Source organism: Alexandromys fortis, unplaced genomic scaffold (assembly GCF_014885135.2).
Source record: "Alexandromys fortis isolate MF-2015 unplaced genomic scaffold, M_Fortis_MF-2015_v1.1 scaffold_152, whole genome shotgun sequence".
In the NCBI taxonomy this organism is placed as follows: domain Eukaryota; kingdom Metazoa; phylum Chordata; class Mammalia; order Rodentia; family Cricetidae; genus Alexandromys; species Alexandromys fortis.
The window spans coordinates 4,166,462-4,180,096 of NW_026068045.1; the positions used below are offsets into that span (position 1 = coordinate 4,166,462).

Consider the following 13,635-nt stretch of genomic DNA (forward strand, 5'->3'; position numbering starts at 1 on the left):
TAGGGATTGAGGAAGAGTTGTGATATTTCATAAACTTAAGTTTCTTTCTTTGTGGGGAGTCACCTCTTGTGACAAATGTCACAAAGTGTCTTTCAGATCCTGAAATTTCAGCATGACAACAGCAGACAGGAGGCCCACTGAGTCACAGGACTTCACAGGCTTGGTGTCCAGGAACAGGATATTTCCTATTTGTAGAGTCCCAGTCAGACAGTCATACGTGGATTTGCATTTTGGTTGGGAAATTCTTGGACCTGCCTTCAATCACAGCCCTTCTCCCTCTAGGCGGGGTAGCCAGTCCTATAAAGAGGCCCTTGACTGTGTGACTGCAGACTCCTGGACTCTGAGTTTGGAGAACCTGGTGAGTGTTTCTTGGGTTGGTCTGTCTTTATGGTCTGCTTATGTGCTCCAGTCAGTTTTGAAGGACTAAGTGTGATGAGTCCAGTTGTATTTCTGGGATGAACAGCGACAACTTAGCAATCAGAAATATAGCAATGGATACAATGGTCCACTGTGAAAGGTGGCTTTTCCTTTTATTTGCTCAGTGGTTGAACAGAGTATTTTCTCTTTCATGTGCGTCTTTTGGTGTGTTTTTCAGAGCCCTATACCTTGGCAGGTATCAGAACCTGAGACTTTCCTGAGCTGTCCATTATTCTGCAACTTCAGACAATGTGCTGGGATGTCACAAGTGACAAGGGAGACAGGGATGTGTTCTCAAACTGCTCAGGGTTCCAGAACTTGAGGCTGTCTGTCTCAAATGAATTTCTGGGTGAAAGGAGCCTTACTTGTTTTGCTAAAATAAAGTATTTATTTTCTGGAATAAGTCATGAAACAAAGGTTACTTCCGAAAGCTAGTGCCATAGATTTCTGAAAGCCAAGGAAAAGCCAGGCTGTCCTAAAACAAACAGTAGTTGGGAAGAAGGCGTATTTGTGGGCAGAGAAGTGGATGTGATATCCCATGTCTCTGTCTCTCCTCTCTTTGTGGATCATCTCCTAACACGGTCGTGCAATGTTTTTCAGATCCTGAGCCTTCAGCACGATGTCTTACCAACAGCAGCAGTGCAAGCAGCCCTGCCAGCCTCCTCCTGTGTGCCCACCCACAAAGTGCCCTGAGCCTTGTCCTCCCACAAAGTGCCCTGAGCCTTGTCCTCCCCCAAAGTGCCCTGAGCCTTGTCCTCCCCCAAAGTGCCCCGAGCCTTGTCCTCCTCCTCCACAGTGCCCAGAGCCATGCCAGCAGAAATGCCCTCCTGTGCAACCTCCTTCACCCTGCCAGCAGAAGTGCCCACCCAAGAGCAAGTGAGTGCTTCAGCAGTCACCAGGACCAAGAGAAGAGGAGGAAATCTACCTCCCATTCTTCCATAGAAACACTTCCATCTGTGCTTCAAAACCTGCCATTGATGCAGAAGAATCCTCTTCAGCCTTCACCCTCTATGTGTCTGTGATGACCCCTGATAGGAAGAGTATTCTTCTCAGATTGTTCTTCTGCTAGAAGGGGAGGCTGAGAATGGTCATTCCTCACTGGTTCAGTGTCCCAGATGCTCAGTGATGAGCAGCATCTTCCCACCCTGTGCACTCAGAGAATGTTTCCAAAACTCTCAGTCTCCTTGTTTGTGTTGTTTTCACTGTGGCTTCATTTCCTGAATAAAGTATAATATGGCTGTTAGTAGTCATGAGTTCTTTCATTTTTTCTTCTAAAACTGACTCTACGACCTTCCCGATATTCTCCAGTTACATTACTTTTATTCTTTGATTGATGTGGGAGTGATTTCTTATTAATAAAGAAACTGCCTAGGCCCATTTGATAGGCCAACCCTTAGGTAGGCAGAGTAAACAGAACAGGATGCTGGGAGAAAGAAGCTGAGTGAGGAGTCGCCATGATTCTCCCACTCCAGACAGACACAGGTTAAGATCTTCTCCGGTAAGCCACCTCGTGGGCTACACAGATTATTAGAAATGGGTTAGATTAATATGTAAGAGCTAGCCAATAAGAGGCTACAGATAACGGGCCAGGCAGTGTTTAAAAGAATACAGTTTCCGTGTAATTATTTCAGGTAAAGCTAGCCATGTGGGTGGCCCGGTGCCGGGGACGCAGCCCCGCCGCTCTTATCACTACATTTGATGCCCTGGTCATCTTGTTGTAAGCAGATTTTGACTGTATTTTGACTTAAAAAGATTGCTTAGTGTTTGTTTGTTTGAGGAAAAGAGTTTAATTTTGCCTAGCTATAAGTTACCTGTTATAACCATTTTATAAGTTATAACCATTTTAAGAAGATCATGTGGTATTCAGACATGCATGCATCACTTAGCACAAATATCTCCCGTAGCCCGTGTATTTCCCCTCACTTTCCCCCTTTGTTCTATTTAATAGTTACACATCTACATCAACCTCCCCTTGTCTTTTCCTCCTTTAATATTTGAAACATTGGTGCCAACCTTGTATTTAAGGTTGGATTTATTTCTCTTAACACGCTGATATGCAGTTTCATTTATTTACCTGCAGAGGACATGATGTCATTGTTTTATATGACTGATCATTACTCCAGTCCACATAAGTGCCGCATTCTTATCACATCCACTTCTGGTGTGCAGCTGTACTGACTTATTTACCTTGCATGTTAGGAGTAGTTCTGAAATATAGATGATATTCAGGCATCTCTATTCTATGCTATATTAACTTGTTTTATAAAAACCCAAGTGATGGTGCTGTATCATATGACCGTTTTGCTTTAGTGTTACTTCTTTGGAGGAAACTTTATATTGACTTCCATATTTGATGGGTTAGTCTCCTCTCTCAACTTGAGAGTTTGTGTTCTTTTTCCTCCACTCCTCTGCCAGGACTTGTTATTATTATTATGACGGTCCTCATCCTTACATGGGTAGACTGGTCTTCTGGTGGAGGCCTGTTTTTTTGTTCTCTAACAGCTAAATATGTTAAATACTTTCTTGCTAATTTTACTTGTGGAAACTCCTGTTTGCCAAAGTCTTGCCTTTGGTCACAGTTGAGCTAATGCATGCCATTTGATTGACATTGTCTGAGGATCCTAATTAGCACTAAGCACCTGATAATTTAGAAGCTCTAATGCACATCATTTCTATGACCCTCTCTCCTGCATCCTCTTCTATGTGCAACATTTCAGTATCATCAACAATACCACTGTCATTACGTCAACCACTACAAGCTATCATACCAGCTAGCACTGCCTACTTCACTATTGTTGGCATCTTCATTACTGTTAATTATGTAAGAGCACCATATGCATCACTATTTCCATGACCAACCTTCCACCACCAATATCATCATCAAAAAACCTAAGTGAAATATTGATAATTGTAGAAATGTGTGGGGAAGGGATTCTGGCCTAGGAAGGTGAAGCCCGCATGGATCCTCCTGTTGCTTGTTACTGTTTCTTTCATTTGCTAGTGGAGAATCTTGATTTTCCTCAGTGGCTTTTTCTCAATGGCTTATATTATCAATATTAAATATTAAATTAAATGAAGAACTAGAAAACTATTAGAACTTCACGTTCAGGCTGATCAATTGGTTCATAAATCCCTAGAAAATAGGAAAAAAAATATGCATATTGACCTAGGGCCTTATGAACGTAAAAGTCCTAAAAATGAAAAGAACCAAATGCTGAGCTCAGTGCTTGATGACAACTATAAAGTACCCTTGTATGCGTATTCATGTGTGTGGACACGTGTGTTCCTAGTCTTTTGTATGAAGGTTCACACTTGGAGAAGTTTTGCTCTAGGTCCTGTTCATCTGTAGCTGCTCTTCAAGGAGTTTCTGTGGAAGCAACTCAAATTCAGCTCAGTGTGTACAGAGACTGGGCTTCTCTGACTCTGGTGAGTACTTTTCTCCTTCAGCAGTGTCCATAGCACCTTACAGTATGATGAGGGCTGGCCAGTAGATATGAAGTGTTCACGAGCACCTCTTAGATTTGTCCATGTTGTTGTCGTCTTAAGCATTGCTGTCTATAGAAAAGGGGTCTTAGCATGTTATTCTGGAGTGTGGACAAGTTACAGGCAATAGTCTGTAAGGTAGCAGATTCAGTCTATGAGACCCCACTGGCTAACAACTAAAGAGAGGAAAGCTGTTAGTGCTAATGAGTTTTTCATTTGTTAATATGAGATATCTACTTGAGATATTGCACCACCTGCAGCAGTAAGGTAACTCCATTAAAACCTTTTACATACGTATATCTTTAGTAAGTTTTCAGTGTAGTAGATTTACATATGGCTTTTTTTTGAAAGGTCTTTAATGATAATCATCCTTCTCTATATACCTGATCTACCCTGCCCTCTCATGTCTAATCACAAAGCATGTCTTCTCTTTGCATTATTTCCCTTTAACACTTTATACCGTTTTAAGTGGACTATATTCAAAGGAAGAACCTAGATGTAACAGACTCTATGTTACACTGACTTCCCAGGTCAGTAGGCAATGCTGTAATTGACACAGCAGAAGTCAGGCATGACCTATGATGATCCTTTATGTTTGATATGAAAATATGGAGAGTAGTAAGTCTCTAACCGGCCTGACTGGTAGTATGGGTACTAACCTTTGTGAATCATCCTCTGGTCATGTGTTGGTCAGCATCTGGCCTCAGGAGCTGAACTGATGACTCTTTCCCTCTAGGGACGTGGACAAGGGCAGTCTAGACTAAACCCAACCTTACTGTCAGAAGAACTAACAGAAACAGGAAGCTGACACGCTTCACTGATGTTGATTCCATGCCCATGTGCTTCTCAGAGCAGAATGGGGCCAATTAAAGACTCTGTTTCATCTTCCTCATTCTATTCTTTCTCCTCCAACTACAACTCAGCTTTCCAGGACCAAAGAGAATACTTTTCTTTTTTCTGAACTCCTTTGGTCTTCTTTTTAGGAGGTTCTAGAGTCATGAATTTATCTAGGTGTTGTTTTATAATCTGGCCAAATTCCTGGAACATCACAAATGATAGCAATGACAGAGGTTACTGTCATTACTGAGACAACTTAAACTTCACACTGCCTTCTTGAAGATAATGTTTTCTACAAGTATCAGTATTCTGTCCTTTGGGAAAAAGATGTTTTCTTACAGAAAATGTGAAGAAAAATGTTGCTTTTCTAGGCTAATGAAACAAAAATTCAGGAAATTCAGGAAGTCTGGAGGAAGAATAGGGATTGAGGAAGAGTTGTGATATTTCATAAACTTAAGTTTCTTTCTTTGTGGGGAGTCACCTCTTGTGACAAATGTCACAAAGTGTCTTTCAGATCCTGAAATTTCAGCATGACAACAGCAGACAGGAGGCCCACTGAGTCACAGGACTTCACAGGCTTGGTGTCCAGGAACAGGATATTTCCTATTTGTAGAGTCCCAGTCAGACAGTCATACGTGGATTTGCATTTTGGTTGGGAAATTCTTGGACCTGCCTTCAATCACAGCCCTTCTCCCTCTAGGCGGGGTAGCCAGTCCTATAAAGAGGCCCTTGACTGTGTGACTGCAGACTCCTGGACTCTGAGTTTGGAGAACCTGGTGAGTGTTTCTTGGGTTGGTCTGTCTTTATGGTCTGCTTATGTGCTCCAGTCAGTTTTGAAGGACTAAGTGTGATGAGTCCAGTTGTATTTCTGGGATGAACAGCGACAACTTAGCAATCAGAAATATAGCAATGGATACAATGGTCCACTGTGAAAGGTGGCTTTTCCTTTTATTTGCTCAGTGGTTGAACAGAGTATTTTCTCTTTCATGTGAGTCTTTTGGTGTGTTTTTCAGAGCCCTATACCTTGGCAGGTATCAGAACCTGAGACTTTCCTGAGCTGTCCATTATTCTGCAACTTCAGACAATGTGCTGGGATGTCACAAGTGACAAGGGAGACAGGGATGTGTTCTCAAACTGCTCAGGGTTCCAGAACTTGAGGCTGTCTGTCTCAAATGAATTTCTGGGTGAAAGGAGCCTTACTTGTTTTGCTAAAATAAAGTATTTATTTTCTGGAATAAGTCATGAAACAAAGGTTACTTCCGAAAGCTAGTGCCATAGATTTCTGAAAGCCAAGGAAAAGCCAGGCTGTCCTAAAACAAACAGTAGTTGGGAAGAAGGCGTATTTGTGGGCAGAGAAGTGGATGTGATATCCCATGTCTCTGTCTCTCCTCTCTTTGTGGATCATCTCCTAACACGGTCGTGCAATGTTTTTCAGATCCTGAGCCTTCAGCACGATGTCTTACCAACAGCAGCAGTGCAAGCAGCCCTGCCAGCCTCCTCCTGTGTGCCCACCCACAAAGTGCCCTGAGCCTTGTCCTCCCACAAAGTGCCCTGAGCCTTGTCCTCCCCCAAAGTGCCCTGAGCCTTGTCCTCCCCCAAAGTGCCCCGAGCCTTGTCCTCCTCCTCCACAGTGCCCAGAGCCATGCCAGCAGAAATGCCCTCCTGTGCAACCTCCTTCACCCTGCCAGCAGAAGTGCCCACCCAAGAGCAAGTGAGTGCTTCAGCAGTCACCAGGACCAAGAGAAGAGGAGGAAATCTACCTCCCATTCTTCCATAGAAACACTTCCATCTGTGCTTCAAAACCTGCCATTGATGCAGAAGAATCCTCTTCAGCCTTCACCCTCTATGTGTCTGTGATGACCCCTGATAGGAAGAGTATTCTTCTCAGATTGTTCTTCTGCTAGAAGGGGAGGCTGAGAATGGTCATTCCTCACTGGTTCAGTGTCCCAGATGCTCAGTGATGAGCAGCATCTTCCCACCCTGTGCACTCAGAGAATGTTTCCAAAACTCTCAGTCTCCTTGTTTGTGTTGTTTTCACTGTGGCTTCATTTCCTGAATAAAGTATAATATGGCTGTTAGTAGTCATGAGTTCTTTCATTTTTTCTTCTAAAACTGACTCTACGACCTTCCCGATATTCTCCAGTTACATTACTTTTATTCTTTGATTGATGTGGGAGTGATTTCTTATTAATAAAGAAACTGCCTAGGCCCATTTGATAGGCCAACCCTTAGGTAGGCAGAGTAAACAGAACAGGATGCTGGGAGAAAGAAGCTGAGTGAGGAGTCGCCATGATTCTCCCACTCCAGACAGACACAGGTTAAGATCTTCTCCGGTAAGCCACCTCGTGGGCTACACAGATTATTAGAAATGGGTTAGATTAATATGTAAGAGCTAGCCAATAAGAGGCTACAGATAACGGGCCAGGCAGTGTTTAAAAGAATACAGTTTCCGTGTAATTATTTCAGGTAAAGCTAGCCATGTGGGTGGCCCGGTGCCGGGGACGCAGCCCCGCCGCTCTTATCACTACATTTGATGCCCTGGTCATCTTGTTGTAAGCAGATTTTGACTGTATTTTGACTTAAAAAGATTGCTTAGTGTTTGTTTGTTTGAGGAAAAGAGTTTAATTTTGCCTAGCTATAAGTTACCTGTTATAACCATTTTATAAGTTATAACCATTTTAAGAAGATCATGTGGTATTCAGACATGCATGCATCACTTAGCACAAATATCTCCCGTAGCCCGTGTATTTCCCCTCACTTTCCCCCTTTGTTCTATTTAATAGTTACACATCTACATCAACCTCCCCTTGTCTTTTCCTCCTTTAATATTTGAAACATTGGTGCCAACCTTGTATTTAAGGTTGGATTTATTTCTCTTAACACGCTGATATGCAGTTTCATTTATTTACCTGCAGAGGACATGATGTCATTGTTTTATATGACTGATCATTACTCCAGTCCACATAAGTGCCGCATTCTTATCACATCCACTTCTGGTGTGCAGCTGTACTGACTTATTTACCTTGCATGTTAGGAGTAGTTCTGAAATATAGATGATATTCAGGCATCTCTATTCTATGCTATATTAACTTGTTTTATAAAAACCCAAGTGATGGTGCTGTATCATATGACCGTTTTGCTTTAGTGTTACTTCTTTGGAGGAAACTTTATATTGACTTCCATATTTGATGGGTTAGTCTCCTCTCTCAACTTGAGAGTTTGTGTTCTTTTTCCTCCACTCCTCTGCCAGGACTTGTTATTATTATTATGACGGTCCTCATCCTTACATGGGTAGACTGGTCTTCTGGTGGAGGCCTGTTTTTTTGTTCTCTAACAGCTAAATATGTTAAATACTTTCTTGCTAATTTTACTTGTGGAAACTCCTGTTTGCCAAAGTCTTGCCTTTGGTCACAGTTGAGCTAATGCATGCCATTTGATTGACATTGTCTGAGGATCCTAATTAGCACTAAGCACCTGATAATTTAGAAGCTCTAATGCACATCATTTCTATGACCCTCTCTCCTGCATCCTCTTCTATGTGCAACATTTCAGTATCATCAACAATACCACTGTCATTACGTCAACCACTACAAGCTATCATACCAGCTAGCACTGCCTACTTCACTATTGTTGGCATCTTCATTACTGTTAATTATGTAAGAGCACCATATGCATCACTATTTCCATGACCAACCTTCCACCACCAATATCATCATCAAAAAACCTAAGTGAAATATTGATAATTGTAGAAATGTGTGGGGAAGGGATTCTGGCCTAGGAAGGTGAAGCCCGCATGGATCCTCCTGTTGCTTGTTACTGTTTCTTTCATTTGCTAGTGGAGAATCTTGATTTTCCTCAGTGGCTTTTTCTCAATGGCTTATATTATCAATATTAAATATTAAATTAAATGAAGAACTAGAAAACTATTAGAACTTCACGTTCAGGCTGATCAATTGGTTCATAAATCCCTAGAAAATAGGAAAAAAAATATGCATATTGACCTAGGGCCTTATGAACGTAAAAGTCCTAAAAATGAAAAGAACCAAATGCTGAGCTCAGTGCTTGATGACAACTATAAAGTACCCTTGTATGCGTATTCATGTGTGTGGACACGTGTGTTCCTAGTCTTTTGTATGAAGGTTCACACTTGGAGAAGTTTTGCTCTAGGTCCTGTTCATCTGTAGCTGCTCTTCAAGGAGTTTCTGTGGAAGCAACTCAAATTCAGCTCAGTGTGTACAGAGACTGGGCTTCTCTGACTCTGGTGAGTACTTTTCTCCTTCAGCAGTGTCCATAGCACCTTACAGTATGATGAGGGCTGGCCAGTAGATATGAAGTGTTCACGAGCACCTCTTAGATTTGTCCATGTTGTTGTCGTCTTAAGCATTGCTGTCTATAGAAAAGGGGTCTTAGCATGTTATTCTGGAGTGTGGACAAGTTACAGGCAATAGTCTGTAAGGTAGCAGATTCAGTCTATGAGACCCCACTGGCTAACAACTAAAGAGAGGAAAGCTGTTAGTGCTAATGAGTTTTTCATTTGTTAATATGAGATATCTACTTGAGATATTGCACCACCTGCAGCAGTAAGGTAACTCCATTAAAACCTTTTACATACGTATATCTTTAGTAAGTTTTCAGTGTAGTAGATTTACATATGGCTTTTTTTTGAAAGGTCTTTAATGATAATCATCCTTCTCTATATACCTGATCTACCCTGCCCTCTCATGTCTAATCACAAAGCATGTCTTCTCTTTGCATTATTTCCCTTTAACACTTTATACCGTTTTAAGTGGACTATATTCAAAGGAAGAACCTAGATGTAACAGACTCTATGTTACACTGACTTCCCAGGTCAGTAGGCAATGCTGTAATTGACACAGCAGAAGTCAGGCATGACCTATGATGATCCTTTATGTTTGATATGGAAATATGGAGAGTAGTAAGTCTCTAACCGGCCTGACTGGTAGTATGGGTACTAACCTTTGTGAATCATCCTCTGGTCATGTGTTGGTCAGCATCTGGCCTCAGGAGCTGAACTGATGACTCTTTCCCTCTAGGGACGTGGACAAGGGCAGTCTAGACTAAACCCAACCTTACTGTCAGAAGAACTAACAGAAACAGGAAGCTGACACGCTTCACTGATGTTGATTCCATGCCCATGTGCTTCTCAGAGAAGAATGGGGCCAATTAAAGACTCTGTTTCATCTTCCTCATTCTATTCTTTCCCCTCTAAGTAGAAAGAATCTTCTCAGGAGCCTTCACAATTGCTTTTTCCAGTCAAGGGAGCTCTAGCAACATAACTTTAAACATCACCTGTGCTGTTTCCAGCCAGGCCCCTGACTGAAAGAAGGCAGAAAGGTTAGGGAAGCACAAGGCCTGCATATGCACTGAGAGCATGTCTCCAGTGGGGGACTGCTACTACATCACTCAGCTCAGAGGCTCAGCACGGAAATCTCTGATGTGGAGTCATAAGCTAGGGAGCCTATTGAGAAAAACAGTGTTCACCTGTATGGGAACGGATATTAATAATACTCTTTCCCAAATTTGAGTATTTGTACAAAGAATGACGTAGAACTGTAAGGAACAACTATATAACTACATCTGAGATTTTTTTTCCTTCTCTGAAGCTCTCTTTTCCTCAGTTTTACCCTGAATCATATACACATGTTCCTGGCAGTGCAGGGCCTCACAAAGGACCATAGAGTTATTTTCTGTAAGTCAAATTTCATGAATCCTTGTGATTTTTTTTATATTCTATGTTTTCTTCAAGAGGCAATTAATTTAATCATTGTAAATGTTAAAGAGTACAAGGATACCTCTCTGAGGTAAGGAGACCAAAGCTGAAGGACCTGAGAGCCGCTCTGAAATCATAGTGTCTCATGAGAGCGCAACACTGCTGTGTCAGTGGTAAGAGGAAAGAACCCATGATGCAGGGCACACAGGCTCACACGTGGTAGAGAAATTGCTTAATGAGGCTATTGTCTGTCATAATGTGAGGCAGGTGCTTTTAAATATGTTCTTTGTTCTGGAAAAAGTCATACACCCAGGGAATAGAAATAACCAGCTGAGACTTGCCATGAGGTTTCTCCTGACTTTTTCTTTCTTCTAGCATACCAAGAAATTTTATAAGAAATGCAATGATGGGGGTAGTTATGTCTGCATTCTACAAAATGACACACAGCTGAAACTGACAATTTTTATCCCCCATAAAGATAAAGAACAGAATGTAACAGTATAGTCAAAGAGGAAATAAATTTTTCAAAACCAGTTAGACATTCATCTATTTCCCCAGCTGCCAGCAATTACTGAACTTGTGCGGGAAGTAAGGGCCTCTGAGTCACAAAACCTCACAAGCAATGGTGTCCAAGAGTAGGCCATACACTTTTTTGTAACAGATGCTATGTTTTATTGGCATTTTACTTAGTAATTATTGACCCTGCCCTCCATCAAGCAGTTCTCTAAAGACATTCTTGGATGCCTGCATGCAGCACACTTACTTTTCATGTACTGAACTACTTATCAGAACTTTTAAATCTGTCTTTTGGTGGTTGGTCCTTATGGTCTTCTCATGTATTGAATATAATTTGGATAGAGTCAATTGGATGACCACAGAATGAATGTTAGCAGTCAGAAAATTCAAAGTGAAGTACAATGAGGAATTTTGAAGGTTGGCTTTTCCTTCATTTCTTTGAAAATAGATGGAATCTAAAGACACAATAATATTGAAGGTTTGATCTTATAGTTTCTTGATTGTTCTCTCATCAACAAAGGCTTGGGAGTCAGATATTAAGATTAAAACCTCATAGATCAAATAAAAGGCAGAGGAGATACCAGTTGACCTTTTCTGCACTCTTCCTAGACCCAAATGGAGAAAAGAAAAGGCTAAAAATCTCCAGGTCTCTCCCCATTCCATTCTGTGCCTTTCTACTGGTCTCCTAGGTCATCTGTACTCTGTGTGGCTAATTTTGTCAACTGGTAGCTGGTTCTGCTGCCTGACTCACGGTAAACTTTATTAACACAGTCTTGGAGTGTCAGAGTGTGATAAAATATCCTCAATATTTTCCCCAATTTGTCTAAATAAAAAGGAAGGTTTTAACTCTTAACACATAAAACCATATGTAATAAATACAATTATTAGGTAAGAATTACATTCACCATATCCATTGCATTTGTATTTGGCAAATTCATGGAAATTACTCTATTATCTATCATATCTTCATGAATCCAAAGTTTTATATCTAAACCACTTTCTATCATGGCTTGTAATACTGGCTCAAATTATCCTTTTAGATCTTAAAATATTTTCTTAAACAACTTAAGCTTTTATGTCTCTCAACCTTATAAACTTTACTACTCTTTTGTAAGTTTCTTTTCTGAATTTGGTAGCAAAGAAAATGGTATAATTATCTAGTCTTTATCCTGCATCAGACATTCAAGAAAGAGAAAATATTACCTTTGTAAACAGGGAGTGTAGAGTCAACAACTTCTAAAACTATAGAAAAGACAGAGACAGCTGGCTGCCTGGACAATCGCCCAAGTTTTTTCTGTAATGTTGGTGCATCCTCCCTTGGTCCACATGCCTAGAATATCTGACACTCTTCTCTGTGAAGCAGGAATTTTAAATGACTGGTCTACCTTGTCTTCATGAAGTTCAGAAGTCTGGAACCTTTGTGTCCTGATTGTCTACTATGGACAGCATATGGCCATCAGTCAAGATAAGGGCAGTTTCTTGCCCAAATGGTTAGCTTTGCCACATTGTAAATGACCTCTATATGAAGGTTTCTCAATATCCATCATCCTTTTGTGAAGTGGACTGGTGCTGCTAGTAGCATAAGTGTCTCATTGCTATGAAAAGTTCTGTTAACTAAAACATCTTAAATGCCATATTTTGTAGATATCTGAGGTGTTTAAATACCATCTATCTATCTATCTATCTATCTATCTATCTATCAATCAATCCATCAAAAATGTATCTGTTTAACCTTGGAAAGATACATAACATGACTGTAAATTTTATTTTTAAAGATGACTAACTACTAACTTGCATTTTGTAATTATCATAAACAGTTTTAATAATAGCTTTCAAGGACTAGAATTTTATGTTACAATTTTAAATAAATTGCATATAGTATGTTGTCATCTTAAATTTGTATCAATATACAAAAATCCATACCAAAGTAAAATATTTGAAACTAGTAGTTTCTTTTTAGTTTAAATGTAAATTTAACAATCTACACTCTTATCCCATCATCCCTATATCTTCCCTCTTTTTCTTTTCAGAAAGAGATCCCTGAATCTAACCTGTTGTATTTACCTTCCTCTCTGACCACGACCAATGAAAACTTGCAACTATCCCTCCTAAACAATGACAAACATCCACAACCCATCGAATAACCAAAAACCATCCACCCTACCTCTTGGGAATGTGGATGTCATGTTCCTAAAATTACTCCCTGCTGTCTTGTTGAAGCAGCATCTTTAGGGAAACCTGAAAAAATGAAGATAATGGTCAAGTCCTGGGAGAGCTGGCTATTGTGCAGTCTCTGTGTGATGGGAAAGTGCAGGGCTTATCTGCAGTCCTGACTAGGATGGTCTATGAAGCTGGATCATCTTAGCTAACTGCTTTGAAGCTGTCCTGAGCAATTTGTAGTCTGAAGTTATCTTTGGGTGGTATGTGTCATTTTAGTGGCATTACCTCAACCCGGGTGTGTTTGTCATTCCAGGGCACCATCACTTTTTTTTTCTTGGAGAGTTCCACTATCACTGCCAGGAATGGACATGGTTCACTGTAGAAAACTCTACATTTTTATGATCATAAGCAGCAGATCTCCAATAGGTTAAAGGACCACAATCTATTAAATACATCCAGTGCACAAAAACTTAGTTTCTTGCTACCTGTTT

The 13,635-nt window shown here is 40.7% G+C and overlaps 3 protein-coding genes across 6 annotated transcripts in view; all 3 read left to right on the plus strand.

Moving 5' to 3' along the window:
* Positions 1-1,584, plus strand: part of LOC126516078 (small proline-rich protein 2D-like) — a 3,162-nt gene extending 1,578 nt beyond the window's left edge. The window contains exons 1-2 of one of the 2 annotated variants that reach the window (XM_050166239.1): positions 307-358; positions 1,018-1,584. In XM_050166239.1, coding sequence (XP_050022196.1) covers positions 1,037-1,297 — 261 coding nt within the window. In that variant the 5' untranslated portion in view covers positions 307-358; positions 1,018-1,036 and the 3' untranslated portion in view covers positions 1,298-1,584. Of the gene's footprint in view, positions 1-306; positions 359-1,017 lie in introns of those variants that run through there. The other variant, XM_050166238.1, reaches the window with a different exon arrangement.
* Positions 1-13,635, plus strand: part of LOC126516080 (small proline-rich protein 2D-like) — a 78,947-nt gene that overhangs the window by 1,553 nt on the left and 63,759 nt on the right. The window contains exon 1 of one of the 3 annotated variants that reach the window (XM_050166245.1): positions 332-358. The exons of 1 other annotated variant lie outside the window; for it this stretch is intronic. The gene's annotated coding sequence lies outside the window, so the exon portion shown is untranslated. Of the gene's footprint in view, positions 1-331; positions 359-5,486; positions 5,514-13,635 lie in introns of those variants that run through there. One more of the 3 variants, XM_050166246.1, reaches the window with a different exon arrangement.
* LOC126516079 (small proline-rich protein 2D-like) lies at positions 6,178-6,750 on the plus strand. Its single transcript, XM_050166240.1, has one exon. The coding sequence runs from the start codon at positions 6,192-6,194 to the stop codon at positions 6,450-6,452; it is 261 nt and encodes an 86-aa protein (XP_050022197.1). The 5' UTR covers positions 6,178-6,191; the 3' UTR covers positions 6,453-6,750.